The sequence below is a fragment of the Bos taurus genome, chromosome 22 (assembly GCF_002263795.3).
Source record: "Bos taurus isolate L1 Dominette 01449 registration number 42190680 breed Hereford chromosome 22, ARS-UCD2.0, whole genome shotgun sequence".
NCBI classification, from domain to species: Eukaryota; Metazoa; Chordata; class Mammalia; order Artiodactyla; family Bovidae; genus Bos; species Bos taurus.
The window spans coordinates 4,571,623-4,598,939 of NC_037349.1; the positions used below are offsets into that span (position 1 = coordinate 4,571,623).

The 27,317-nt window shown below is 40.2% G+C and overlaps 1 protein-coding gene across 9 annotated transcripts in view; it reads left to right on the forward strand.

Annotated features, from left to right (window-relative positions):
• RBMS3 (RNA binding motif single stranded interacting protein 3) overlaps positions 1–27,317 on the forward strand; it is an 802,311-nt gene that overhangs the window by 715,366 nt on the left and 59,628 nt on the right. For 7 of the 9 annotated variants that reach the window (XM_010817553.4, XM_010817556.4, XM_010817554.4 and 4 more), the window contains 2 exons: positions 8,927–9,037; positions 16,383–16,430. In XM_010817553.4, the coding sequence (XP_010815855.1) occupies positions 8,927–9,037; positions 16,383–16,430 (159 nt within the window). The remainder of the gene's footprint in view (positions 1–8,926; positions 9,038–16,382; positions 16,431–27,317) is intronic. The other 2 variants (XM_010817555.4, XM_010817558.3) reach the window with 1 other exon arrangement.

The following is a 27,317-nucleotide window of genomic DNA, read 5'->3' on the forward strand; positions in this document are numbered from 1 at the left end:
CTTCTGTGTACACTTAATATTTCCATTGGCCCAGCAACTATAATCTCGCCAAGTAGAAATATGAAAAGAATATAGTAGCCCACCTGCATGACAAAATTCTTTTTATAGTTTTAACCAGGTATAGGAGTTGATAAAAGAATGACTTGTTCTACTAACATTCAGTCAACAAAACCATTTGCCCGTTGGGCCCCAAGGTCTTCAGAATGTCAACTCTCCCTCAGTACTGTAATGTACTTAAAAGCCATTGTACTTGATTAGAATTCTAAAGAAGTTTGTTAAAAACATCAAAAACCTGCTAAACAGATTTCTTTAGTTTTAAAAACAGCACTCTGAAGGACTCAGAAAAAAGCATGGCTGAGAATACTATTATCTACATACCTGCTTTGGTAAGAAATATTTCTATGTGACATATTTACTTTAAATTCTCATTCAAAATGACACTATTGTAGAAATAGTCATTTAACCAATAGTCACAGTATGTAATTAGGATCTTTTAAAGGGGCCTCCATGATTAGAATGAATTTGGCTTTAGTGACTTTTTGGGGTAGAATTGCTTCCCAGTGTTATGTTAATTTATGCCGTATAGCCCAGTGAATCAGCCGCGTGTATACATACACCTCCTCCCTCTTGAGCCTCCCCGAGCCGCCCAGTGCGTCCCTCCTGTGTCCACGTGTCCATGCTCTACGTCTGCACCTCTGTTCTGGCCCCTTCAAATACGCTCATTAATGCCATCTTTCTGGATTCCATATATATGTATTAATACACAATATTGGTTTTTCTCTTTCTGACTTTTTTCACGCTGTCTGACAGGCTCTAGGTTCATCCACATCGCTACAACTGACTCAATTTAGTTCCTTTTTATGGCTGGGTAATATTCTTTTGTATTAATATATGTGTACCACTACTTCTTCATCTATTGATGGACATCCAGGTTTCTTTCACTTCCAAGCTATTGTAAATAGTGCTACAATGAACATCGTAGTACACGTGTCTTTGTGACTTTGAATATTGCACATTTTAATAAAACATTTCTAATGAATGGCAACTGAATAAAAAAATAACATGAAATTAATATTTATAAGGCTGTAAGGAAAAAAAAAACTTCTATTTTCATAGTTAACAGACATACTTTCTTTAGGTAAACAATGAACAAAACTCTTCTAAATTTACTTTGTAACAATGGAAATCACCCTACTTCTAAACATGTTTCCCCAAGCACACAGGTGTACAATCTTAGGTAGCAGTCCAAATGTACCAATCAAATCTAATTTGTCTAAACTTAGAAAAGAGAAAACTAGCTCTAATTAGCTGTTTCCAAAATGAATAGGAATATAAATTTAAACTCAAAAATAACCATATAGACACTATAAAGTTACATAATATAATGTCAAATAATAGTTCTGCTTCCTTTTATTGATAAATCATAGAATTTGGGCAATTGATTTAAATGTCAAGTTAGGATTAGGGTTAGGATTTAAGAAACTCATTTATATCATAAATATAATCTCAGTGTACAATCTAAGAGTTGCTGTTTAATCTCAGTGTACAATCTAAGAGTTGCTGTTTAATCTCAGTGTATAATCTAAGAGCTGCTGTTAATTGTAGGGAGCAGGGAGTAGATGTATGCTTTGTGCCATTTTCTGACTACTGCAATTTCAAATCTTTCCCATTTTGTGTAAATGGAGCTTATGAATATATATGTGTGTACCAGGATGTCTGAACCCTAGCACTCATGTTTTTGGCTGGATAATTCACTGTTGGGGCAAACTGTCCCGTTTGCTGTAGGTATTCAGCAACACCCGGGGCCTGTGTCAGTGGCCCCCAGTCTGACAACTAAAACTGCCTCCAGTCATTCCCAAATGTCCCTTCCAGCCACTGCAGAATAGCCCGTGGTGAGGACCACTGGTGCATGTGCATACACAAATACTTTTTATTTTAGTGATTTTCATGAGTATGCTATGGTGGCTTTAGTAGAACTTTTGACTTCAAGTGAATTTCAGATCTCATCTCTAAGGACGTAGTGGCTGAATATATTAATAAATATACATATCCATGAGCAAAACCATGGTTTTGAAACTGAACCGCCCCGTGTGAGAACAAGATTTTTCATAATCTTCGGACTGCTCCACTTTGACTGTTAATCTCAAAGTAGCATTTCTAAGTAACTTTTAATTGGAATTTTGCTCTTTTATCATTTTCCAACTAGTTTTTATGAAGCATATATTACATTCCTCAGCTACACAGCACCATGATGCTGTAAATGGACAGCCTGAACAAGCAGATGTAATTTCAGCCTTTCAGAATGAACAAGCTAAGTTCTGAAAGTTGGTCAATGTTAGCCATTTTTAATTGTACTGACAAGTTGTGATGCCAGTATATAAAATTAGTTCCCAAACACTGTTTGAGTATCTACTGCATGTAATTCCTAATTATAGGAACTACAAAAGGTGTGTATAAGCTTAACCCTCACCCTCTTGGAAAGTATATTGGAAGAAGCAAGTGGAGAATAATAAAGGGAAGGGGACTTCCCTGGTGGCCCAGTGGTTAAGAATCCACCTTCAGTGTAGGGAGTGCGGGGGTTTGATCTCCGGTCTGGGAACTAAGATCCCACTTGCTGTGGGGCAACTAAGCCCATGTGCCACAACTACTGAGCCCACACACTTTAAATAGAGAGACCACGAGCCACCACTATGACTAATGCAGCCAAAAATTAAATAAATATTTTAAAAAATGAAAGGAAGGAAGGATAGGGGCTAACATGGGTTCCTCAGGGCAGCCTGGCTTCCACATGCTCCCAAATCTCTAGCATTTTTTGGAGATCATTCCAAAATACTTAGGGTGGAAGTCATATCTACCAGCTTTGCCACAGTTTTCTAGGTTTCACACACACACACACACACACACACACACGCACTGCCCTCTCCAAGTTGGAAACTCATCAACATATTTGAGGATGATTCTGAGGATAGGAAAATCTTTCCCAATCCTCTTTTTTCCTCTCCCCAAGCACCTTCTTAAACCCCATCAAGCACTCCTGCAGACAAAACAAAACCCACACCAAAATCAACAAATGAAAAGGTGAGACATCGCTGCATATGTAACATGGAGTGTCACACACTCGTATCTCAGGGCAATACATTTGGATAGCTGTTTCCCAAGTTAAGTGAAATGCCTTTAAGCCATTTTTATATGAAAGCATCATTGCTACTAGAATGGTATGTGTGAGCATATATCATTTTCTGTACTTGTGCTCAGTCAGTCATGTCCAACTCTTTGTGACCCCATAGATTGTAGTTCACCAGGCTCCTCTGTCCATGGGGATTCTCCAGGCAATAATGCTAGACTGGGTTGCCATTTTCTGCTCCAGGGGATCTTCCCAACCCAGGAATCAAACCCAGGTCTCCCGCATTCAGGCTGATTATTTACCATCTGAACCACCAGGGAAGCTACTTCACAGGGGCTAAAAAAAAGTCTGGTGTACACAAACCCCACTAGATATTTATTCTAGAAATATTAAAAACAGAGGCAGAAAGCATGCAGATTAGAAAGAAGACAAATCACTTTAAATTACGTTTTCTAAAATCGTGTTGAATGATTACTACTAACAAGTCCTATGGTTTGGCATAAGTGACCATAGGAAAAGATCACAATACAGGCTATAAGCATTGTTTTTTGAAGGAACATAAAGATCTTTTTCATATTCTTTTCCGTTATGATTTAGCATGGGATATTGAATACAATCCCCTGTGCTATACGGTAAGACATTTTTGTTATCCATCCGATATATACCAGTTTGGACTGCAAACATTTTGACCTGAGACACCTAGATTGGACAAGAGAGAAAAAGAGGGATTATATTTCTTTTTCTTTTTTTCCACTTATGTTAACAAATACATTTTCTGTCTTTTATTTTTACATTTCTGTGATTTCAAATTCAAGGCTCCCTAAGATGGCGGAGCCTGGTGGGCTGCCGTCTATGGGGTCGCACAGAGTCGGACACGACTGAAGCAACTTAGCAGCAGTAGCAGCAGCAAGATTCCCAACAGAAAGGATTCTTAAATGTGCCCCAACACAAGACAAACTGATCAAAGAGAGGCATGTCAGGTCATCAGACTGAGGCCTGAATTATTCAAATAATCGCCCCATTTCAGCTCATCAAAAATGCTGGCTTGACCTCTTTGCATTTTTAAACAGGATGTATCTAATTATTACACAAAGGCTCATGCCCTATCACAGGATTGGCTTAAAACAAATAATTGAGAAACAGCATAAATAAGACCCAAGTGTTTGTAACACTGGCTTATATAATAGCAGTTAATAGAGTGCACTTCTCAAACTTCAGTGGGCATCAGAATCATTTGGACAGTTCTTTAAAACACTGATTTCAATGCCTGAAGCCTAGAGATTCTAATTTAAATTCTTAATCATACTTGGAGTGGCATTGGCCCAGAATATTGGCAAGCACAGGAACATTCATCCACGTAATTCTCATTGTAGGCCATATCTTGGCATTAACATAGGATTTAAACCACCTATGTGTGTTCTTGATGGGAAAGAGCCTTGCTGGTATTTTTCCCAATTCGCCAATGATCCCATATTTCCATTGGAAAATTAAAACATTGTTGAACTCTCCTAGACTTGAAATTTCTTTCAAACATCGGCAGGAGGTTAACACCACAGATGCTTTTCTGGCCTCAGGTCAGATATGTTTACTCCACATCAATGATCTCTGGAAACTTTATCCAAATTCCTGTTGAAATTATTTATTTCAGAATTAGGGCAACCAGCTCCACCCTACATCCCTTTAGTGTAAGCAGCTCTGTTTTGCAGAGGAGGAGGCCAGAACAGACCAGACATTCCCATCAGCTGTCTGGTCATTGTGCTTTTTAGTGGAATTGCAGCATGTACTTTCCTTTGCAGCTTAAACATTGAGCAAACCCAGACATCCAGAGATGCTAAAATGGAAATTATGTTTCCTTTTGCTTTGCATTTCCCAAGCAAACTCATTCAGACAGCATAGCCTATATATTTGAATAAACGAAATTACCTTTAATGTGTTCGCAACATCTGTCTATGGCTTAAATGCATCTGATAGGAAGGGATTTGACAGTATATTTAATGAGGCATGATTATAGTTTTGCCTTAACCACCATAGATTTCTCATTTCCTTTTTTGTTATTTTTTCTCCCGCATTCTTTTGTATCTTGCATAACACAGAAGAGATTCTATACGTGAACTGTAGCTGATGGACACAGTGGCTGGCAAGCCCCACTCTCTGTTACAGACAACCGATACTTCCTACTCCCTAAGTTGTCTATCCCCAGTAAAGTCACCATCAAGACAATGTGTTTCCCCAAGGGGGTCCTGTCTACTATTTCCAACTTACTCACTGCTTGTAAATATCTTCCAGCCCGCGAGACTCTTAAGAAATGTATAATCTTCATCATTTGTGGGAATCCTGAATTTCTGGAACATTTTTACTAAATCAGAACAAGACTATGAGTCCTAAACACCACACCCCCCTCCAAGAAGCCTTAGTTTTTCATCCGTTTTATTCGCAGTAACTGGCCTGGTTAGGACTGTTTCCCTTGCGTTGTCTTCCACCGCGTGCCGAGGGCTGTTATTTCCAATTCTAAATGATGACTCATCCCTCCCCAGCCTTCCCTTTGATTGTCAGGTTTCCGGTTAACACACAGAAGCAGCACTCTGGCATCTGTGACCAAATGAGTCCCCGAACACTCTTCATGAAAAGATTCTCTAAAGGGACCAGACAGTTCTTCCAAAATTAATTCCAAATGCAGGCAATCAATCCTGCTACACTTATCATGCACAGATTGTGATTTACCTGTCACAGGCTCACCTCATCCCATTTACATACTGCCACCACCAAGAAGACACAAGACTACCTCTCACGCCACTGGGGAGTGAGGTCACCCCTGGGGCATTGGGAAGAGACTATCCTGGCCAAACGTAATTTGGCCCTTATCTCTGACTTAGGATGAACAATTCTTTATGTGACTAAAGCAAGCCGATTAGAATTGTGGGGTTTCCAGATTGTCACAGGTCAGCTGTGTATCAGAACCTCAAGGGGGAAATATTCTAGGACGATAGCCTAAGTCTCAAGTTCAAGAAGAGTACTGAAGTCTTGCGTCTGCTAAGGATTATAATGTTGTGAAAGTGCCACGTTTTGGTTGGAAAAAACGCTTTAGGACTTATCTTAACTCTGAAATTTTTCTATAGTTTATCTCTAAGTGATTTAAGAACATCTTAGTTCTTCTTGCCTGGTGGCAATTGTTAGCATTTTTGGTATTCAAGTATACAGTGTGTAGATTCTCAGGTAATTGAGATAATATGATTTATCTTGAATGATTATTTTTAAAAGGCAAACTATGAACAAAGATGGAGTATGTGTTCTGAAGTAAGGTTTATAGCTAATACTGATCTAGCCTACTGATGTTCATATGAAGAAAATAGGACTTAGTTTCTTCCTTCTAAGTCACATAGAGACTTACACATGTGAAAATAGTGTTTCATTCTGGGTTTCAGTTGGAGAGTTTAATACTTCATATATATATATATATATATATACACACACATATACATATATATAATTTTATTACACTTTATATTTACAGTATATATTTTATTACATATTTGATATTTATACAATATATTTTATATCTTACTATAAGTGATATATTTTTAGGAAAATAAATCAATGGTCAGATTATTCCATTGCAAATTAAATAAATAAATGAAAGGCTTTGTAAAGTCTTAGAGTAAGATAAAGCTAGGATTATTTGTGAGAATGAGCCGTGACACTTGGAGAAGGCAATGGCACCCCACTCCAGTACTCTTGCCTGGAAAACCCCATGGACGGAAGAGCCTGGAAGGCTGCAGTCCATGGGGTCACTCGGACACAACTGAGCGACTTCACTTTCACTTCAGTTCTTCTTGAAGTATTTACTGATGAAAAGTGAAAGTGTTGCTCACTGAGTCGTGTCCAACTCTTTGCGACCCCATGAACTGTGGCCCGCCAGGCTCCTCTGCCCATGAGATTCTCCAGGTAAGAATACTGGAGTGGGTTGCCATTCCCTTCTCCAGGGGATCTTCCCAACCCAGAGTTGAACCTGGTTCTCCTGCATTGCAGGCTGATTCTTTCTTTAACATCAGAGCCACCAGGGAAGCCGATTTACTAATAGTTTGGTACAATAAATACCTGAAATAAAGGCTAGTGTGTTATTTATAAGGGAAAAATAAAGATGCTTTTGTTAAATTCAGGCAGCCGGAAGAAAAAGTGATGTGTCTGTAAATTACAATTAAGTAAGAGCTTATCTCTCCTGAGAAGTATTCTGATGAATGACAGTTTCTGGAAGCATCCAGAAATTCAAACAATGCAAGTGTGTCTATTTACAAGCCACAGATTACAAAATAACATATTTGTTTTGATTGATTCTAGCTCAGAAGTCCAAATGTTTTTGAGAACAAACCTAGCTCTACATCAATCATTTAAAAATATATGGTTCGATTTCTATTTTCCTTTTCTAGTGAGGAGGAGGAGCCCATAGGAAGGCTGAGTGACAATCCGATCCTTTACCAGCCACAGTCAGAGAGCTAGATTTGGATAATATTGTGAGAAACTGATTATTCAGAGCTGAGGCATTTTAGGACATGTTTGCTTGTGGGTAATTACTTTAGGTGCTGAGATCCTGTCATCCACATGAACCTGTCTGTCCTATTCTTATTTCTTCAAAATTTTTACTAATAGGGGAAAAAGTCACATAGTGAGAAAAATCAAATGTACGGAAAAAATGACATTCAGATTCATAGTCATTTTACTACTCAGTTCAGTTCAGTCGTGTCTGACTCCTTGGATGTTTAAATGAGCTATTTTAGCATGAGCTTCTGCCTTTACTATCACCTTTAAAATAAAGCACTGGAATTAGATAATCTCAAAAATTCCATCCAACCCCAACTTTTCAATTTCTTTTTAAAAAGATCGTTCCATTCTCTGCGTGTGTTAGTCGCTCAGTTGTGTCTGAGTCTTTGCAGCCCTATGGACTGTAGCCCGCCAGGTTCCTCCATCCATGGGATTCTCCAGGCAAGAATACTGCAGTGGGTTGCCATTCCGTTCTCCAGGGGATCTTCCCAACCCAGGGATCAAACCCGGGTCTCCTGCATTGCACGCAGATTCTTTACTGTCTGAGCCACCAAGGAAGCCTAAGTTAGTCAATTAAGGCAGAAAAGAAGGAGAGAGGAAATTGAGAGAAGGCGGTATGGCCTGGCTCTGCGCTTCACGGGCCATGTGACACTTTATGTATTGACAGAAGCTTTTTAAAACGTCTATTACTTCTCGCATTGCCGACAGTTATGATAAATCAAAAAGCACATTCTAGATGCAGGCCCTTCCTAACACCTGATGAAACACATGATATTTTTGCATTTTAAGACACTTTAGCTGTGTTGCATTTGACCAGCATTGAACAGAGCTCTGTGTTTTCTGCCTTGTGTCAAAAGCACAGATAGAGAAACCAAAGTCAAAAGATAAGGAAAAAATATGGGAGAGGGTACCTTTGATTTTTATAACATTACATTGATTTTAATATGTCCTTTAAAGATATCTGGTTAGGAAGCCAAGGTGGACCAGCATTATTCCCCTGGTGGAAGAGTGTATTGACGTGATCAAGAATTATCTATATAAATCATGGGTAAATGATAGAAGCTAAAAGTCTCAGTATCAAGAGAAATATTTATATTCTTTTATATTTAGAGAAGCACAGGATGACATGGATGGATGTAAAAATCATATGGGGTTCAATGTAGCCTTTTCAGTAAGAAGCACATACGATGTTAATGCAGGTTACTGTTTCTTACGGTTCCCTCGTTGTGAGACCTGTTTTCAGACGGACGCTGTGTGTGCTTGTAGGGTGCTGTGATTACGCCAGCGATGGACCATCCCATGTCAATGCAGCCAGCAAGCATGATGGGCCCCCTGACACAGCAGATGAACCACCTTTCGCTGGGCACCACGGGAACGGTGAGTTGCAGCGTTTGTTTCCTCTTGCTTCCTTGGGTTTCATCAGGAAGAGGCAACACTTTCTGTTCTTACCGGCAATGTCAGCAGGATGGATTCCGCATCACTGAGGAACCTGCCTTTTAGGTCCCAGTATGAATAAGCCGCACTCTGCATGCACAGTTCTGGGGCACATGTACTCACATTGACAAGGCTGAAGGGTCTACTTTGCTGCACTTAAATCTGACTTCCAGAAAGTTCGAATGATGCCGTGCCCCAGGAATGTCTGTTTTAGACCTTGTAACTGAATACTCTGGAGCGTAGTTTTCCTCTCTCAGATGTTTATGATTTCAGCTCAAAACAGCCCCAGGTTATTCCCAAGATGGGAGCCAACTTTGATTATAGCTAATAACGGGGCTTTTTATTTGCTTTCAATGTTTATAGCAACAAAATGTAATTGAGAACCTCACATAATTGATATATTTTAATCTTTCTTTCCAATATGTCTACATAGGTGATGCTGAAAAAAAAAAAAGGAATCTAATGTTCCTGATATAATGTTCAGGAAGTTTTTGATTGGCCATTATTTTTTCTTAGGGAACAAAGTATATCAAGAAATGTCCATTGCAGCCTTACTTTTGTATCAACAAGGTATTTGAAATCATTGGCAGAACTTTGTTTTTTAAAAAATCTTTTCAAAGACAGTTCCCCAAGTGGCCAAGAGGGCACAGGCCCAATACAACATGGAATATTGCAACTTCGTTAATTATAGAAACAATAAAAACTGCAAAACCAATCTCCCCTGTAACAGTTTTTGTTTTTCATAAATGTTAATGCAGATAATTTTGTTATTTTTAAAGAAGAAGAAAAACAAGACGAATCTTCTGAGTGAGACAGCTTCAGTACTGTGAGACAGTCCCCTGGTCTCCTGGTCCCTCTTCATAAGTTGAAATATTGAGCACAGGGATCTATAAGCTATTTAGCCATAAGCCGCTATGACTCTGTATGCCTCATAGTCACCACTCCTGATTCCCCTCAATCACACTGAATCATCTCCGAACACCCATGTACACTTAGGTACATTCACTCTGTCTTGGAGGTTTTACCTTAAAGCAATGGCTTGCTTACTACATAGAGATGTTGACTCACAGGCTTTTGAGGCTATAAGAAGCTTCTGACATGTCCACTGAGGCCTCAATAATTTGCTTTAAGTAGGAGGAATGTCAATCTACCTAACAGAAAGAGTCCCATAGTTTCAATAAAGAAATTTAGTTTTTTGCCATAAAGCACCCACCCGGAAGGCCTCTGTTGCTAAACTTATAAAAAGCAGTCGCTGATACCTCATGTGTCTGAAGGCTTAGACTCAATCAGATGATTCTTTAGTTTTCTGAACCAGACTTTTAAAAGTCATGTCTATGACCATGTTTCATTCTGCAATGTGGTTCAGCTAATTTTCATTAGGGATGAAGAATTTAAAGATACTATTTCTGTAGCTTTTAGCAATGTGTGAATATTTTTTTTGGAGTCACTTTGCTCATTAACAGAGCAGATCCCGGGACAGTATTGGAAGGCCTGAAGTTTCGCATGCCCTACTATTGACTTCCATTTCCCCTCCTAAATGTTCACAAATTATGAATAAATGAGCTGATACACTTTTACTGTAATCGAATGACAAATGTGATAAGCGGGGAGGATTATAATGCAAAGCATAAAAAGAAAACACTTTTAAAATTCTACTCATTGGAATCAGAAGCAAAGCCTGCTGACTTCCTGAAATGCAAATTTGGAAACTAGAAAAAAAATGCTAATTGAGAACATGACTGAATCCTTTGAGCAACTGAAAAATAAGCTCAATTATAGAGAATGAATTCACAATTACAATAGTTATTGATTCTATACTGTATATTATGACTAGTATTTGAGCATTTTCAACAAGAACACAATTTTGCCCAGCTGGTAATAGCCAACTTATTCAATAATGATATATACTCTTTCCTTTCTTAGAAAGCAAATGTTTTAAGCATGTGGCTTATATTTAACATCAAATTTCTTCTAGCTTTTTAAAAAATTCTTTTTCTCCTCCACATTTGTACTAATGCTTAAATACATAATAAGCTTTGTATAAATTGTTGTTTTACTTTAAAGTTTCATAAGGTTCGGAAAAGGCAGAGTACAAACAGTGTTAATTTGTATATTTATTCCACAAAATATCACTGACAATGCTGAGTGTCCAGCATGAAGTTACACTTGTTTCTTAAGCTGTCACTCTTTACTTTGATATCATAGATTCATTTTATCTAAATTTTTGATTGGCATTTGAAGTAGCTCTTATGCAATTAAGGTTGATTCTCTTTAATCAAATTTCACCACCTTATTACATATTTTCAATACACTTAATCCATTGCTGGGAAGGTGGCCTGATGTCATGGAAAGAATAGTTGGTATTGAAATTAAAGTTGAGTTTAAAACTACCTCTGCCCCCTATTAGCTGTGCATGTTCGGGCAGATTACCTAACCTCTCTGAACTTGTACTTTCTCTTTTGCAAAGTGGAAGAATAATACTTATATCCCAGAGGTGTTGTGAGTGTCAATGGGATGAGATATGTAAACACACGCAATGCAGCGTGTTGCTACCCAGCAGATGCTTCTCGAAGGAGCTGCACCCCCACCGCTCTCCCTCCAGTGGCTTCTAACTTGTGGGAACTGAGTCCAGGTCACCAGAAGGATGTCGGACACTGTCAAGTCCACAGTTCAACTCACTGGCTGCTCTGTTTCATTTGATGTAACTTACTTTTTTCCAGTTTCCACTTCCATAGCTTCTAACATACTCTTTCAGGCTGTAAACCCAAAAGGTACAGAGACCAGCCAAGTCACATTAATGAATAAAGCTGATTAAGTCCAAGCCCCAAATCCTGGCAATATATCATCAAATTTGGTCTATATTTACCTATGTCACAAATAGCTGTGTAATATAAATACACACAGTACTGGAAATCACCTTTTAAATTAGAGATATTTTTGAATGCAGTCATCATAACAGCTCTGCCTGCATGTTGGATGAGTAGCTAGCAAGACGCTGCCTCTGGCAGCTGGGAACACAGTTCCTCTTCCAAAGAGGGCAGCCAGACCCAATCCAGATGCTGTAACCACATGGGCATACAGACCCCAGGTGGCTCACCTGTAGTTCTTGGAACTAGATGAGCTACCTTGCTGGATTTTAATGGGAAATTTCCCTGTATTTGAATCCTGGACCCAGTTGGTCCTCAGGGCTCTCAGTTGGTGACCACTGCCCAAGGGTTTCTTGGTTCTCCTCTGACCTCTCTGGCCACTGCTTCCTCTTTTCTTTCCTAGGCTAATGGGTAAGTTTTTAAACTAGCTCCTCATTCATACGTGGTTTCCTTAAGCAAACTCTTCCACCTTGATGGTTTTGAACTCTGCCTTCTATGCCAAAGACTGCTATTGGAGTCCCCAGGGCTAACCTCATCTCAGAATTTTAGCCTCATTTTACTGCACTTGCTAAAATTTCCATGTGACCCTCCCCTCCAACATCTCGAAGTCAGCACAACCCAAAGGAACCTCCCGAGCTTCCTCCCCACTGACCCTTCCTCGCATAGGGTCCCACTCCTATTCCCCCTCAAGCTGATCCCGTGACCACTCACCCCAGAAGTCCAGCATTATACCCAGGAACCAGCATAGACCCTTTTCTTCTTAATCCGCACCACGGACAGTTACTTTTCAAGTCCCGCAGACATTGTCAGCTGCATCCTCACCTCCACATCCTAAAGTCTCCACCCTGGGCCTCACTTGATTAAGTGTAATAGTCCTCTAACTCTTTTCCCTGTTTCCCACCTCAACTTACTCCATTCCCTGCATGTTGCCACAGCCAGGCAACCTGAAAGTCTTCCACCGGGTCTCTCCCCTACTCTTATTTTCCGGAGGCTTTCAGACATCTGAGCTCACTGAAATTCTGCAAAATAAGATGTGAACAGGGATATGCCAAGATTAAGGCAGAAACCTCAACTCCAGACATAGTTTCCAAGGGCAGAGCAGAGAGGTCCAGGGAATAACCCAAGTAGGCAGGGTTCACTGCTGATAAGACGTGGAGCTACAGCAGAACTCCATTTTCAGAAGGGGAGCCTGACGCTCTGTCCCACCTTCTTTCCTAAGATCCTGGGTGACAGAAGTATACCGAGTCAAAAACTTTTTCATTTTCATGAAATTAAATATATTTGGTCCCCCAGAACCCTGCATGGTGAGATGGATACCATGTAGTTTAATCAACCATTCTCCTACCATTTGCCACCTCAAATGTGTATCATTCAAGCCCCTACCTCTTTTCTAAGCTGGACAGAATCTGCAGGCCTGAAAAGAAAAATGGATTTTATGCAAGCAGTGTAACTGTTTTATTCCAGGGCTCTGCTGACCTTGAAGAATTTTCTAGCTTTTTCCGCTTTTGTTTATTTTTTTGTCACAGGATTCCCTCAAGAACCAAAGCCCTGTTATCCATAACTTCTTATCAGTCCATTGTAAGCTTTAGCAGAAACCGCTGGGGGTTTTACTGTTTTGAGAACCTCCAGATTGCATGACAATCTTGTCTTACAAGTTTCTTATCTCCTTTTCATTTGTTCAGTTGGTGGTCACCAGTGGCTTCCAATGTCACCAGAATCTGTTAAAAGAAACAAAAAGGTTTTGTTCTGCAGGCTCCTTATCTGCAGTTCTGTTTGTGTCTGCAAACCACTGGTGACTTGTGACATCATTGGATTCTGCTGGTGTAACCCTAGCTGCACACACAGATAATCTTGTAATTGTTCTTGAGTTGTTCAGCACAGTTCTCTCACAGTTTTCAGTGGCATCATCCCTCCCATAATGCTTTAAATTCTTTCAGTTATTATCCAGGAATATAAGCATTGAGGCAGAGTGGTAAAAACCAATACATGATGTTATATGGACTCATGATTAGGAAACAGTATCATAAATTTGTAAGTGGTCATGAGTACATCTCCTGAGATAATTTTTCAGGAAAAGCATCAATCAGTTAAAAGTGTTTACACAAGAAAGAAAGTATAGAGGAAAGGGAATAGCTTTTAAAAATTTGTTTAGTCTTATCGTAAGACAAGTGAGGTTTTGAAATTAGTCTTACAATGTAAACAGTAAACAAGTATGCATTCAGTGAAAGTCTAGTTTTATGAAAATTTATTTGCAAATAGTAAGGCAAGCTTTCACTGTTTAAAGAAATGGATACTGAATTCCAATAAATTATCAAAAAATACAAAATTCCCAGGATATAAAATGTCAAAGAATGTGGTCAGAGAGTTGATAGAGGAGGAAATAGAAAACAAAAAAAATATGAAAAATAATTAACTCAACAGTAAATTTATCCAACACACACACGGAACTCATTAAATAAAGTTATTAAAATAATGCACATCGCTGACAAAGGTGTCAGGAGATACATAGTCTCAGTCATGGAACTCTGATGCTAGGAATCCAAATTTACAAATGGGCAAGCTGGAGAGCAGGGTGGGCCCACAAGACCCATCATAAACACTCTCTTCCCCAACCCAGTGGTTATAGTTTGGAGCACCTATTCTATGGAAATATTCTAGTAGAACAGAAACTATATCTTAAAAATATTCAGCCCATTGTTCATTGTAATATTTAGTAAGGAAAGATGATTAAATAAATCATAGCCCATCCATAAACCAGAATGCAATGCAGCATGAAATTATAAGCATATAGAATAATTAGGAGAAGGATTATTTCTCATGTTCAATCAAAAGAGCAGGATGTAAATTTGCATGTGTGGAGTATAGTATCAACTATGAAGAAATACTTGTGAAATAAGGCTGTAACAAATACAAACAAGCGGGATGGTTTCTGAGTGGTGGAATTAGAGAGAGTTTCTATTTTAATCATGATACTTTTCTACATTCTCCAAGTATTCAACAATGAGCATGACTTTTTTATCCATTTTGAAATGTTATAAATATGTTCTTGGAAAATGATTAGTGTCACAGTCTTGTTTGTAGACATAATATGCAGTTAGTTTTTTTTTAAAGATACTTAGAATTTTACTACCATTATTAATAAAATATTTGGAGACCCTTTGAAAATGATGTTTATAGATTCTAGATTTACGGATTATAATCAAGTCACTAGGTTAACGTAAGTGTTGTGAGAAACAGAATAACTTGTGCTGGAGGTTTACTTGCATTGGAATCTTTGATCAATGCTTGCTTGGCTGGCCTCGCATTGTTCAACTTCTGTTTTCTCACACACCATTCACTCATGAGAGAGTGATCAACATTGTCGTTTTGTGTCAGGGAGATGAAATGGAGAAACTTGTGATGGTCAAAATTAAGTGACAAGTAGGTGGAGGAATAAAGTTTGAATGTCTAGTTTTTTAAATGGAATAATGATCATACGAATGGAACAAGGGTCACGCAAGCACATCTATTTAATCTTGTTTGGACAGTATATTTTGCAATATCTGGTCCCTTTTACACAGCTTACCCCTCCAAGGCGAGCTGGAACTAAATGAGAACTGTCCATTTTTAGAAGTGGGGGCCTTGAGCCGTAAGCCACATCCCACTTTCCTATTTGAGGTCTCTGGCTAAAGCAACGGTATTAAGGCAAAGCCTCTTTTTTTATCGTGTTATATTTGGTCCTGAATCACCTCAAGTTTTGAAATGAATGTCTAGTTGTTTAATTAACCCTGATCTACCATTGGCACCTCTAACGTTACGACACTTCGGAAAAAGACAGCGGCCATTTGTTGAATAGATTCATTTATATTTATCTCTGTCTTGATGATTCTAGCACGAGGCTCCTTGGTCTCGACTGACCACCCCTGGGAACAGAGCCAGAGATAAACGGTCAATAACAAAATTTTAGCTTCAAAACATGTCAGCCTCCAGAGATTTGGGGAATGTGCAAATTTTTCACTCTTTTATTTTAAAATTATAGTTATTTATTTTGTTCTCCATGACTGGGTTTCATATTGTGCTCTCGGCCCCTTCCTGATGAGCAGCCTCGTGGAACTTTGGTGTCAGCCAGAGAGGGTACCAGTGTCACGTTGACGACCCAAGAGAGGGACCAAAATTACGAAAGAGGAAGATGACAATATTCTGGGTCAGACAATGCTGTCCTTGCAGGTCACATGGGACCCAGTGACATGTCCAGAGTGGTGGTTGTGGGGGACCACTGTGTCAGCTATCAACCAGGGGGTCATAGTACCCTAGGGCTTAAAGGCAGGCGCCTTAGGTACCATGTGACATACAGCGAGCACTTCCAAGTTGTAGAGCTAAGATTCTGTTTTATTTTCTTTTGGACTTCATTGCATTCTTTCTCATGCTCTTTTCATTCAAAGATTCAGTCCCAAGACAGGATTATGATACTCCACCAGCTGTTGTGTCAGGTAGGAAAATTCTAATTCCTTTAAGACTTGATTGGATGGGAGAGAGGGAGCTTGCCTGGTTTTCTCCAAAACTCTTTAAAGCAGTGATTCTCAAACACGGATGCTAAGTAGGCACTTGAATTTCAGTTCTGGGATGGGGGATTCGCACATGCGGTTCAAAAAAGAATATTTAATATTCCAATCCAGTTTGTGTATGGAAAATAAATATGTTGCTTTTGAAACAAAAAGTAAAGGCTCAAAGACTTTTGGTCTTGGAGTCTCTGTATCAGTGATTCTCGGTGTTGGGATGTTCATTAGACTTTCTGGGAAGCAGGAGAAGGATATTTAAGTTAATCAAAAGAGGGCTCAGGTGAATAAAAATAATTTGAGAAGCACTGCTTTAGAGACTGGAATTCTTCTGAAATCAGAAAATCATCCCATTTTGCTTGTTCTGCACCCAGCATAGTATCTGACATGTAGTAGGTGCTCAATATAATTGTTGAATGAATCAAAACTTCAAATTTGTTCCAAAAATGGTATTTGGGATATTGAAGGAAAAGCTGCCAATGTTCCATGTTACTCCAAAGTGGCCGAGGTTGATTTGAGAATGCATCAGCAGTGTCTTGAGCATTTTAATCAGCGATATTAAAGTTGCTCCATAAAATCCAGTAGTGCAGTTCATAATAAATGGATGTGAAGACATGGGTTTGAATTTTGAACTGCATGGATCTTCTTATGCTTTCATCCTAATTTTGAAGTTTGGTTTCTTGCAGAGAGGAAAATGGGCACAATTTTTCATTTTTGTTGGTTTTAACTAAATAAAATACTGGCAGCAAGAAGGGCTTTGAAGTCTCTAATCCTTTGATGTGTCAGATGATGAGGACATAAAATCTAAACCAAGAAAGGGCAGTGGAGAGACAGCACAAGAGATGAAGGCCAGAAATAGAATGGGGGAACCCAGGGGGCAACAAAGTCTGGCAACTGAGTGAAGGTTTTCAAGCAGAGAACATTGTGTTCTTGGCCACCTGGTTTGCTGGACCTGGTGTCTGAAGGATAATCCTTTTCTCGTGTCTTGTGGACTTGTTTGATTATGCTTATAGCTGAATATTCCACTTAGAAGTTCAGTGGAGAAGCAATGACTTAGCTTTCACCTGTGAAGTTACTTTGGTCCTCCTGGAAACCTCTGTAAGTTGTTGTTAATGAAAATATTCCGTTACATCTTCACACACTTGTTTTATTTAGGATAGGGAACCCCTGAGAAGACACTTTCTATAACATGTTCAGCCTTTACTGTGCTTAACACGTGATATCTTTATGTTTAACAAGAGGCATCTGCTCTCAGTAATTCGCCAATATTGATAATAATGAAAGACGCAAAATGGAACTTTTCTTCAACTAGAATTTCTGATTTTCCTTTCAAGAACACAATGGCAAAGCAATGAAAACATCAAAAAGCACTTACCAGAGATGGGCCATGGGTCAGGCTCTACACAAATCAATTATGGCAAGACATTAGGTGGCAACTCTAGACTCAGAGTTCCCAGCTGGTGAAGCGATTTGACTAGAGAAGCGACTTCATCAAAGCGATGCTCTGAGCAAGTTCATCTGGCAGTTTGGTGTGTGCTTGAGGAATAAGACACACATTACGTAGAACAGTCAGAAAGCTCAGATATGATATCACTAGACTAAGACAAGTGCCAAGATCTCAGTGGAATACAAAGGGACTAAAATAGAAGTGACAGGAAAAAGAACATTTTGGGAGATTTTACAGTTGTTTTCTCCTGAGGAGACTGAGTTGGTGGTTTGACATCTTGTAAATTTACACAGACTTCTTTGGCCTCCTTAATCTGTCTCTAAATGAAAATAGACTTGCCTTCCTAAAATGTCTGTGACTTGTCTGGTGGGCACCACTCGACTGACATTTGAAACATGACACATCCTTTGCCAACCCTTAACCGTATCAGGAAAGTGAAGCAGGCATAAGGCGCTGTGACATCCTCTTCAAATGAATGCAGTATGCTCGTGTTGGACAACTTGAATAGCGATTGATTCTTGGCCACTGAAGGAGTCAACCAAACCATCATGATGTATTGGAGCTTGAGATATCTCTCTGGTAACCTACAGAAACAAAACCCAGCTTAATTTTGTTCATTCAATATGTCAAACATATTTTGACCACCCTCTGAGTGCTAAAATGAAGATTGGAAACTCTCAGGAATAAAGTGAATTCTGAACTTGATTTGGAAGGATGAATATGAGTTTACCGGTTGGACAAGAGTGGGAAACATACATGAAATGTACAAGAAATGAAACTGTATGGGGTAATTAGACAACTGCAAGTCATTTGGTATTTTGGAGGGAAAAATGTTGTGATGGCAGACACTGAAGGGTGATCTCAGCACTTGCTGATCTCAGGGTAATCAGAGTAAATCTGATTTTCAGCAAGGACTCTTTCCTCTTTGAACCACATGCCACCTTGTTCTTGTATTTATTGAAAAAGTGTGTATTGGGAGCACACCGTATGACAGTCTATGTGTCGGGTGCTAGGGCTACAACTTCCTTCTAAAAGTCTAAGGTCCAATTAGGAAGTTAGGTACAACACAGTGTCATAAGTATTTCCATAGGGACAAATATATGATGTTTAAGTTTGTAAAATCTTCAATAAGATAACCTGGGCTCAGAATCAACTTGGGTTGCTCACTAGTCTTGGAAACTTGGGAAAATTATTTAAGTTCTCTGTGGCTTGGATTACTTATCTGAGGAAGTATTAATTACCTCCTGAGGTTGTTGTAAATATTAGATCAGGTAAAATATGTAGTTGACTTAGCAGGGATTCCAGCATTAAATAAAAGTGGGCTTCCCTGGTGGCTCAGATGGTAAAGAATCCGCCTGCAATGCAGGAGATCTGAGTTCTATCCTTGGATCAGGACGATCCCCTGGAGAAGGGAATGGCTACCCACTCCAGTATTCTTGCCTGGAGAATTCCATGGACAGAGGAGCCTCACAGGCTACAGTCCATGAGGTCTCAAAGAGGCAAACATGACTGAGCGACTGACATAAGTATTATTAGCAACAACTATGCTAATCATTCTTGTTACAAGACGCTATGTGGATACAGAGAGAACTGACCCACAGCTGACATCATAAATAGTGAAAGGAACCTCTGAATGGAGACAGAGGACACATGGGAATTAGTCAAGTGAAAAATAGTGGAGTGGGAAGGAGTTTCAGATCAACATGGTGGTGTATACAAAGCTGATAGGTAGCAGGATATGGCAAATTCAGGGAACTTCAGATGCCTCAATAGGGCAGGGATGCATAAAGAGAAACTGAAGTAGAGAAAATGTTTCCTGAGAAATAAGCTGGAGCTGTGTCACTAGCTACAGTAGCTTGGCTCAATCCTGGTGGCAATAGATGTAAACTAAAAAGTTTAAGTCAGAGAATAATGGGATCTGTCTGGATATAGGGTGAAGAATGCACTAGAGAGAGAGACCTGGAAAATGGGGACCATCGCTCTAGGATCCAAGCACAAAATCAAGTTGATTCGTGCTCAAGGTGTGGGAATGAGGCTGCAGGGTTGACAGATTGGACAAATTGGACAGAGGTAGAATACCCAGGACTTGAGAACTGATTGGATGTCAGTGTAGAGGGAGAAGAAGGAATTAAATGAGGCCCTTAAGTTCCCAGCAACTCAGTGGCTTGAAGTATCACTTGCTGAGCTCTGAACCAGAGGAAAGAGAATCAAGTTTGGCAGGAAATAGGCTGAGTGCAGCATCTTTGAGTTTGAGGTGTCAGTGAGGCGCCTAAACGAAGATAATTGATAACTATTTGGATGTGGGTATCTGGAGCTCTTAGGTAGAAATGGGTTTTGGAGTAATCATCATGGAAGTAAGCCATAACACCCAGAGAATGTGCTTAGCGTGGAGAGAAGTATGCAGATTGCTGAAAATAAGGAATGGGCAGAAAAGGGAACCTAAAGTAAAAATTGGAAAAGACAACCATAAACATAAGGGAAACCAAGAATGTGAGTTTTCTAAAGAAGCCAAAGCAAGAGAGGATTTCAAGAGAAGCCTGTCAGGGAAGGCTAGAAGGCTGTCTAGGAAGCCTTCTTAGAAGAGAAGCCATGGGGTTTTGTGACACCGAGGTCACTGGCCAATCTGATAGGGCAGCTTGAAGGGGAAGAGCAGAGACAGCGAGTGTCCTGTAAGGAAGTGGATGTGACAACTGCCAGACTCGTCTCTGTCTGACTCACTTCTCTATGATCATCCCTAGGATTCTATTTGCTTTTTGTTTTGAGTGGCACCTTCTGAGAGTTACGTGGGAAATAGCATGGTAAGGAACTCAAGGATGACAGAGATTTGGAAAACTGTAGAGTAAGAAAGGCCAAAGGCCAGCTAGCAATACAAGGAAAGCTTGAGGATCCGATAGTGGGGCTCCATTGGAAGTTATAGCCTACAGATTTTTGTAATAGCAGTCTGAGATGGTGTTTGATTCTCCACTGCAGAGCTCAGTTGCCAGGAAGACAGACAGGTGGATTAATCCAGGGCTAAGGTTTGGCCAAATGAAGGGGAAAAAAAGGGCAGCGTGTGCTGACATTACTGGCGAGAGAGTGACAGAGTGATCAACTAGTTTCTAGGTTGAATAGAAAGAGCAAAGAAGGCAGTAAGGGGTGGTAGAGGAGATTGCAAGGAAGGTAGAGACTAGAGGACCCAACAAGGTGTACAGAGTGATCAGAAATACACTACTTGGCCTTAAGACTTTGGATAATGAACTATTCTCAGCAAAGTCCAGGTTATGGGAGTAGATGGTCCAAGTGGACTTAAGATGAAGCTGGTTAGAGGTTAAGGAAATCAATAAACATGAGCATAAGAAGCTGGCATTTAAGTGGAGTATTTTTGTGTGTCTAGATTTTGTTTTGCTTTGCTTTTTGACACTAATAAGATGTAGGCTAATCACTGAAGACTTGACCTCCAGAATTTTTAAGAATCAAGTGGTTTTTTTTGTTGTTTTTGTTTTTGGTGTGGGGGGTTAGGGGCAGGGGGATAAGTGTTTGGAGTAGACATCTAATTAAAGGCAGGAGAGTATACCGGACTAGTATTTTTCAGAGTGTGATTTGTGTATCATCATGATACTTGAAGTGATTTTAGGAGGATATGGATCAAAACTTCTTTATTTTTATTTCAGCAACTGTAAAGTTACTTTAATGTAGATTTGAATAAGTTAATCAAACACATGGTTGAAGATCTCTTTGTTTAGGAAGAGTCTAAGGTGAATAAACAGTTAATACATTAAAAACAAAACTAACAATAATTGAGAAAGAATAGAGGTAAAGCCAGAGTGGCGATGTCCAGAGAACATGGTTGATGTCTGGGAGATGGGAGTCTCTGATTTCTTTGCTTTCTCCTTGCCCAAGCCTCTGCTACACTTTATCCAGCTTATTCAAAGGACAGAGAACAAGAAGGCTGGACCTACATTTTCATGCAAACTCATAAGTCTATTCTGTTTTCAATGTTTCTTTTACATACAATTATAACTCTCTAAAAGATCCTCCTATTTTAAAATAAAGAGTAAAGCATCATTTTTTTCTGTCCACGGTTGGATATTATGAGAAACCTATGAGAACTACAGATAATTTGTTGTCAATGTTTATCTCAGTTGCTTTGAACTCAGTTTCCTAGAAAGGCATCATGATATAATCAAACAAAAGACTACTGTGAACAGTGAAAAACTCCATCGTGTCCCAGCTCTTTGTGATCCCGTGGACTGTAGCTTTCCAGGCTCCACTGTCCATGGGATTCTCCAGGCAAGAATACTAGAGTGGGTAGCCATTTCCTTCTCCTGGGGATCTTCCTGACCCAGGGATTGAACCAGCATCTCCTGCATTGGAGGCAGATTCCATCTGAGCCACCAGGGAAGCCCAGACTATGAACAGAGAATGAACCAAAGTAGAACTCAAATTCATTCTCTTTTTCTGAAAACCTTAGAATTGAGAATTGGAGTTTATGTTTGGAAAAACATGCAAAAGGACCAAATAGGCACTGACAGCAACCCATAGAACTTCTGAGTATTGATTCTCTGCCATGTGCTTTCACACACTGGCTAAAACAGGTCGGAAAGAGTCAACGTTTTCATCGGTCCAACTTCAGGATAAGAGTGAAGTCTTCACCATGGTACTTGCTCAGATTCAGACAAAATTCCCTATCAATATATTATGCAGTTTTTCCTACATTGTTCTGCTAGTCAGTAACATCTGTGCGCTTTGGAAAGCCTCCCTAATTTGGAATCAGTGATGCCCTACCAACCCACCTTTGTACTGTTTCTTGAGTGGGAATTATTTCATAAAACTCTTCCATAACTTGGCAGGGGTGGGGGACTGTTTAAGCTAATTCAAAGAACAAAGCCATTTCTTCAAATAGGAGATGTTTAAACTACTTCAAACCATTTTTTCAAACTCTAAACATGTGTTTTCATGGATACCAGGAGCTAATTACAAATGATTCCCATCTCTTAATTAAAAATTAGGTCCATTAATACCTCCCATTAGCAACAATTAGCCATTAAATTGTATTTACTGTAAATGACCTGACACAGTTATAAGAGCTCCCACAAGCCATGCATGAACATCAGGTTCATTTCTTCGCTCAGATTCTGTGCATATACTCTGATTACCAAACCACATTTGTTTAAGTGTACCGATTGATTTCTTTTCAATAAGTTCAATAAGGACTCTTTGTCCTACTGATTTATTCCTTCATTCAACTAATGTTTACTGGACTCCCATAGAGCTGTAAGGAACCAAAGCTAGACAGCATAAGATAGAGATACATCCCTTCAAAAGAACAGGGGTTCTAACCTCTGTTAGAACAAAGGACAGAGTTACAAAGAACTGTCACCAAACACAGCGTGCGACAGACGCCCTAAGAGCTGTCCACAGAGCGGGACTTTGTAGTGACTACCAGACTTTGACACACAGGCCTGTGCGTGCTGTTCCTGTGATCCTGCTGGTGCATTTATATTGTTCCCTACACAACAAAAAATGAATTTTAAAAGACTTTTCCTGGGGGACCACAGTTTTTAGTGCTCTATTCAAGAAACCGATAACTAACAGGAGCTTGTGCAAATAGTCCTTTCTTATATATGAACATCACTGTTGTTTGCTTCAGTTTCTTTCTGGGGAGTGGCGGGGGGCATGGGATAGGAGGACATGAAATCCTATGCCTGACCTACTCTTTTAAAATGTCTTTCTATACCATTTTATTCCTTGATAAATGTGGTAGTGGATGTTTCTTTGTGTGTGTGTGTGTTTATAATTTTATTTACTCACTTGTGGCTGTGCTGGGTCTTCGTTGCCGCATGGGCTTTTCTCTAGTTACAGTGACCAGGGGCTACCCTTCTTCGTTGTGATGTATGAGCTTCTTATTGCAGTGGCTTCTCCTGTTGCAGAGCACAGGCTCTGGGGGCACAAGGGCTTCCGTAGGTGCGGCTACCAGGCTCTGGAGCTCAGTAGTTGTGGCACGAGGGCTTACTTGCTCTGCAGCATGTGGGATCTTCTCAAGTCAGGGATGGAACCGTGTCTCCTGCATTGGCCGATGGAGTCTTTACTGAGCTACCAAGGAAGCCCTGTGTCCTGTCTTCTAATCCAGCAAGTTTTGTTTGGTTGGTTGGTTGGTTTTGTTTTTTTGTAACGGTCCAGAAGTAAATATTTTAGGCTTTGCCAGGCACTGCTGTGTGTCACAGTCTCTCTCGCCTGCAGGACGAAAGCAGCCACAGAGCATGTATAAATATATGAGCATGGTTGCATCCCAGCAGACATAGAGAACAGACTTATGACAAGACTGGGAGAGAGGAAGGAGAGGGTGAGATGAATGGAGAGAGAAGCATGGAAGCATATACACTGCTGCTGCTAAGTCGCTTCAGTCGTGTCCGACTCTCTGCGACCCCATAGATGGCAGCCCACCAGGCTCCCCCGTCCCTGGGATTCTCCAGGCCAGAACACTGGAGTGGGTTGCCATTTCCTTCTCCAATGCATGAAAGTGAAAAGTGAAAGGGAAGTTGCTCAGTCGTGTCCGACTCTTAGCGACCCCATGGACTGCAGCCTACCATGCTCCACCATCCATGTGATTTTCTGGGCAAGAGTACTGGAGTGGGGTGCCATTGCCTTCTCCAAGCATATGCACTAACATATATAAAATAGATAGCCAGTGGAAATTTGCTATATGACTCAGGGAACTCAAACTGGGGCTCTGTAATAACCTAGATGGGTGGAAAGAGTGGGAGGTGGGAGGGGAGATTCAAGAGGAAGGAAACATATGTACCTCTATGGTTAACTCATGTTAATGTATGACAGAAATTAAATCAATATAGTAAAGCAATCATCAATCAATTAAAAATAAATTTAAAAAGATAAAAAACCTTTATTTATAAAACAAGGAACTGGGATTGGCCTGTGGGCTACGGTTTGCCCACCTCTGCTCTGATCAATATATTTTCTAAAGTCTTTCAAATTCAGTACTGTTTTTGACATTCCACATAATAAGAGCATGAAACTCTTTTTCTTTAAAATTATTGTTTGTGTGTGTTTTTAATTTCATGAAAGGCAGGTGAAATGTCAGAAGGGCAGAGGTAGAGATGAGGACTGAGAGAGACATTTCTTGGTGTTTTACTTTGCACAACACGTTTGATTGCAGTTCCGAAGTATGAAAACACTTTAAGGATATATTTTTATTTTTTACATGCTCATCCCATCTTCACTTTCTGGGATGTATTTGTATGAATCAGCAACAGGGGATTATCAACCAGGAAAAGCAAATATATATTCTGTTTAATATCCTCTTCACAGGCGTTAGAATTCTGTACTTTTAGCAATTTAGAGAAAAGGTTAAAGATACATCATCCCAACAGATTTGTGTTAATAGTAAAATGTATTTTACATCTCTGTCCTGCCACCTGGGCTGGTACTGTAGTTGCTGTTGTGGTTGGTTTGTGTCCGCTGAAGTTATCCTTGATCTATCAGAGCTAGTGATTCCGTTTGCCCAGGTGACGGCATCGCTGAGCACTGTGTTCTGCTTGGCACTCCAGCGGTGAAGGGCAGCTTTCCTTGTTTTGGCTAAAAAACAAACACTGCGGAGGGCAGACCTGGGAGGGCTGGGGCTCTGCCCCTGTGTGGCGAGTTCAGAGCAGAGTGCACGTGGAGACGCAGCGCACACATCCGACGGAAAGGCGGCGCACGGAGGGCATCTCTGCGGTAGAACCCCGCAGTGTGGCAGCAAGGGGCTTCTGGTACCACGGTCACAGCCGATCGTGTCCTGAGGACTTTCGGCGCCAGTAAAAGGCATTACCTACAGAGTGGTGCCAGAGAAAGAGAGCATTTTCAAGACAACTGTAGGTTTTAAAGGAAGCTAACTGTATGTTCAGGAGTCGGCCCATCTGGCACTGACAGCACATTGCTCCCTTTTTAATCAACTCCACAAAGTGGGCACTTGAGGTTCCTGTCAGAGAATCCAACCGTGAATTGACTTACAGTGCAGCCCTTGCCAGAAGCTCGAGACACCTGACGCGGGAGAGACCACCTTGCAGACATGCTAACATTTCTCCAGGCTCTATGTTAAATTAGTTTATCAGGAAGCAAAATATCTGAACCATGTAATTGCACATCCCTGTAGAAATGCTTTCTCAGAGTGAATTTTAACATTTTTAACCTCTTCTTTCTTAGACGGGTGTGATATATGACACACACACATTTAAGCAACATCACTAGCTTTTTCAAGATGCCACGGTGAATGTAACTGTCCATTATTTTGCCCAGTGTTCTTTAGGAAGAAACAGTGAATCACTCCTTGAGTTCAGTGCCTGGGCAAGTATGTCTCTTCATGTGAGCTGATGTACTTCTGAACTGGCAATGTAAAATGCACACCTTAGTCTATTCGTCTTTGGCCCTGGTTGTCAGGACAGTGGGAATCTGGACCATCTCATTGCAAATAGTCCTGGTACCATATCCTCTCTCTTGCTGTCAACTGTTCATTGAATTGCTGGTATTTTTAATTGGACTTTTTAATATACTGCTTAATTCCATAAACCCTTCACAAGTTCAGCTTGGAAGCACAAAAGCTCTAACTCCTACGGTAAAAAATTAAGTGAAACAAATACTAAAAGGCTCATGGAAGTTTGAGTGCTCGAAAGTCTCAGTGGAAAGACAAAATGAAAGTTGATTTTGATGATGTATTGGTCTGATCGAAAAATTTGCCAGCAGGCACGGGTTTTGTTCACTCACACACATGCAGCTCTGAATAAGTATGGTAAAATAATTGGAAATGACTTTGAGAGTCAAGAGGATCTACATGATTCCTAGTCCAGCTCTTTAATAATTATTTAACAATGACCTCTACTGAAATTTTCTGAAGCTAACTTTTTCCCTCTCTTTGCTGCCGCTGCTAAGTCGCTTCAGTCATGTCCGACCCTGTGCGACCCCATAGACAGCAGCCCACCAGACTCCCCCGTCTCTGGGATTCTCCAGGCAAGAACACTGGAGTGGGTTGCCATTTCCTTCTCCAATGCATGAAAGTGAAAATGAAGTTTCTCAGTCGTGTCCGACTCTTAGCAACCCCATGAACTGCAGCCCACCAGGCTCCTCCTTCCATGGGATTCTCCAGGCAAGAGTGCTGGAGTGGGGTGCCATTAAGTATAGATAATAATGCATTGTCATCTACATGTATCTTAGTAGAAGGATTCACTGAGATGATACATCCAAAGTACTCAGTAAGTGCCTGACTCATCCTAGGTATTAAATTATGGAGGATTCTTTTCCTCTTCCCCTCCCCACACTCCAGAACGTGTGTTAGGACTTTGAAGTATCACTCAGCTTACGCTGACATGATAAGTGGACTGGGCCAAGGTCGTATTTTTAAGCAC